The 2,251-nt window shown below is 43.8% G+C and overlaps 1 protein-coding gene across 1 annotated transcript in view; it reads right to left on the bottom strand.

Moving 5' to 3' along the window:
• The window catches only part of ARHGAP20 (Rho GTPase activating protein 20), a 116,567-nt gene extending 115,836 nt beyond the window's left edge, over positions 1-731 (bottom strand). Inside the window, exon 1 of the mRNA XM_075592319.1 lies at positions 410-731. Within this exon, the coding sequence (XP_075448434.1) occupies positions 410-508 (99 nt within the window). The 5' untranslated portion in view covers positions 509-731. The remainder of the gene's footprint in view (positions 1-409) is intronic.
• Between the last annotated feature and the right edge of the window lie 1,520 nt (positions 732-2,251).

Genomic DNA, 2,251 nt, shown 5'->3' with positions numbered 1-2,251 from the left:
TGTAATAGACTTCCTTGTGGAAAACAGATCTCAATACTGCACTGTACATTCATGCACCAAATATCCCATGTATTGAGTATACCGTATGGCATGTACTATAATGGGAACATTGCCAGCATTGATAGATCTGAGATTAAGTGATCTTCTTGAAATATGTAAACTGTGCCAATCAAGACCATTTAATACAACACCCTGTCAATATAAAAGTAAAACAGTAGACTAATTACCCCCCTTATATAAGATAGCTCATATGATGAATATTAACCTAAATAAATCAGCTCACTCATTGAGAAACACATCAAAGCAGCAGATGCAGTATATTTTGTAAAGAAACAGCAATAATGGCACTTTTTAAAAAAAAAATTAAATTTACTTATGTGCCATCCTAAAGCCTGAACCACATCCATACCTTTTTGTTCTCTGTAACTCCGGATATTTTGGGTTCTCCTGTCAAAGAAGAAGAGCGAGGTTGTCCTACATTGTCCTGTTGAGGTGACATAGCTTCCATTAAAATTTTTCCATACAACTCCAGCAGTGTCCGTAGAAATGCTGAACACTCATTGTATCCAAAACATGGGCAGTACAATAGTGTTGGGGCTAAAGGCAGGAGAACTGAGCTTCATTGAAGAACGTACATGGAGCAGACCGCGGTGACCGCACAGAGTCATTTACAGCTGATCGAAGCTCCGTGCAGAATGAGATCACATACTAGTACTGCAGCAAGTGATCTGCACTGCTCTGAGCCCGCCCCTTCCCTCCCCTATCTCCTCACTGTCTACTGACGCAGGATAGCAGGCACGCTCACTGCTGTCAGCTGTACTGACACCGGGAGCTAGGAGCTTACTAGTACCGTCAAATAGGAAGAGAGGAAACTAGCAATACAAAGTAGGTTTAAGACAGCCTGCTATGTCCAGCAAATAAATACACCCCCCAATACATATAACAAAATACACCCACCCCCAATACATATAATAAAATACACCCACCCCAATACATATACAGTAACAAAATACACCCACCCCCAATACATATAATAAAATATACCCACCCCCAATACATATAACAAAATACACCGACCCCCCAATACATATAACAAAATACACCCACCCCCAATACATATTAAAAATACACCCCTCACAATACATATAAAAAAATACACCCACTGCCCAATATATATAAGAAATACGCCCCCCAATACATATAAAAAATACACCTACCCCCCAATATATATAAGAAATACGCCACCCCAATACATATGTAACGCCTGTTCGTGTCTGGTCTGACCCACCCAATCTCACATTGGCCCCTGTGGTCTATCCAGCCCCGTTACATGTCTGTGTATGGTGGTGCATCTGTAGGCAACAGGACTCCTGAGTCTCCCGCTTGATGGTATTGGGGGATGTCAAGTCAGACAGGTATCTGAGGTAGTGGGTGACGAGTCCTACTTACATCATGTGCAGCGCCTCCACCTCTTCAGGATCTATGCGTATGCAGGTAGATGGTCCTGATGAGGAACTCCTTCTTGGTGGTGAGAGCCCCAGGAGAGTAATTGCAGACTCACACCATGGGGTTCTTGGTAAACAAGCCATATTTATTGTGCGTGGTGATAAGGGCCAGCTGCCCCTCACAGTCCTTGTCTCAGCCGCACATTCTTTCGTGATTCCCTTTAAAAGGTACGCCCTCCCAATGGAGTGGGATTCCCTCTCCCCGTAGGGAGATCACCCCTGTGCCAGGTCCCTGGACACAGTTGGCCGTCTCTGGCTCTTGATATAAATTGATGCCACTAGTTACTGCACTAGTGGGCACCTTTAACTGGCTGCTTCCCCTTCACCTTGAACATCAACCTGCAGCAACCTTTTTCCACACTAACTTTAGGCAGTGCAGTGCCTTATATACCTCAGGAGGCAGGCACATCTCTGATGTTACTAATAATGGACTCAGAACATGCAGCCACTCCCATCCATACATAGGGCACCTCACCAGGGTGTGAGGGCAAACCTCCATGGTTACTGCTGGCATTCCTGTAACTTACCAGGTTTTACTGCCAGCAGGAGAGATGACTGTAGGCATTGTTAGACATGACTACACATATAAGAAAATACACCCCCCCCCCCCCAATACATATAACAAATACACCTACCCCCCAATACATATTAAAAATACACCCCCCCCCATACATATAAAAATACACCCACTCACCCAATACATATAAAAAATACACCACCCCCCCAATACATATAAAAAAACACTT

This window comes from Ascaphus truei, chromosome 3, assembly GCF_040206685.1.
Source record: "Ascaphus truei isolate aAscTru1 chromosome 3, aAscTru1.hap1, whole genome shotgun sequence".
NCBI classification, from domain to species: domain Eukaryota; kingdom Metazoa; phylum Chordata; class Amphibia; order Anura; family Ascaphidae; genus Ascaphus; species Ascaphus truei.
Note: the sequence above shows the minus strand (reverse complement) of the source record. Positions and strands in the feature narration are given on the sequence as shown.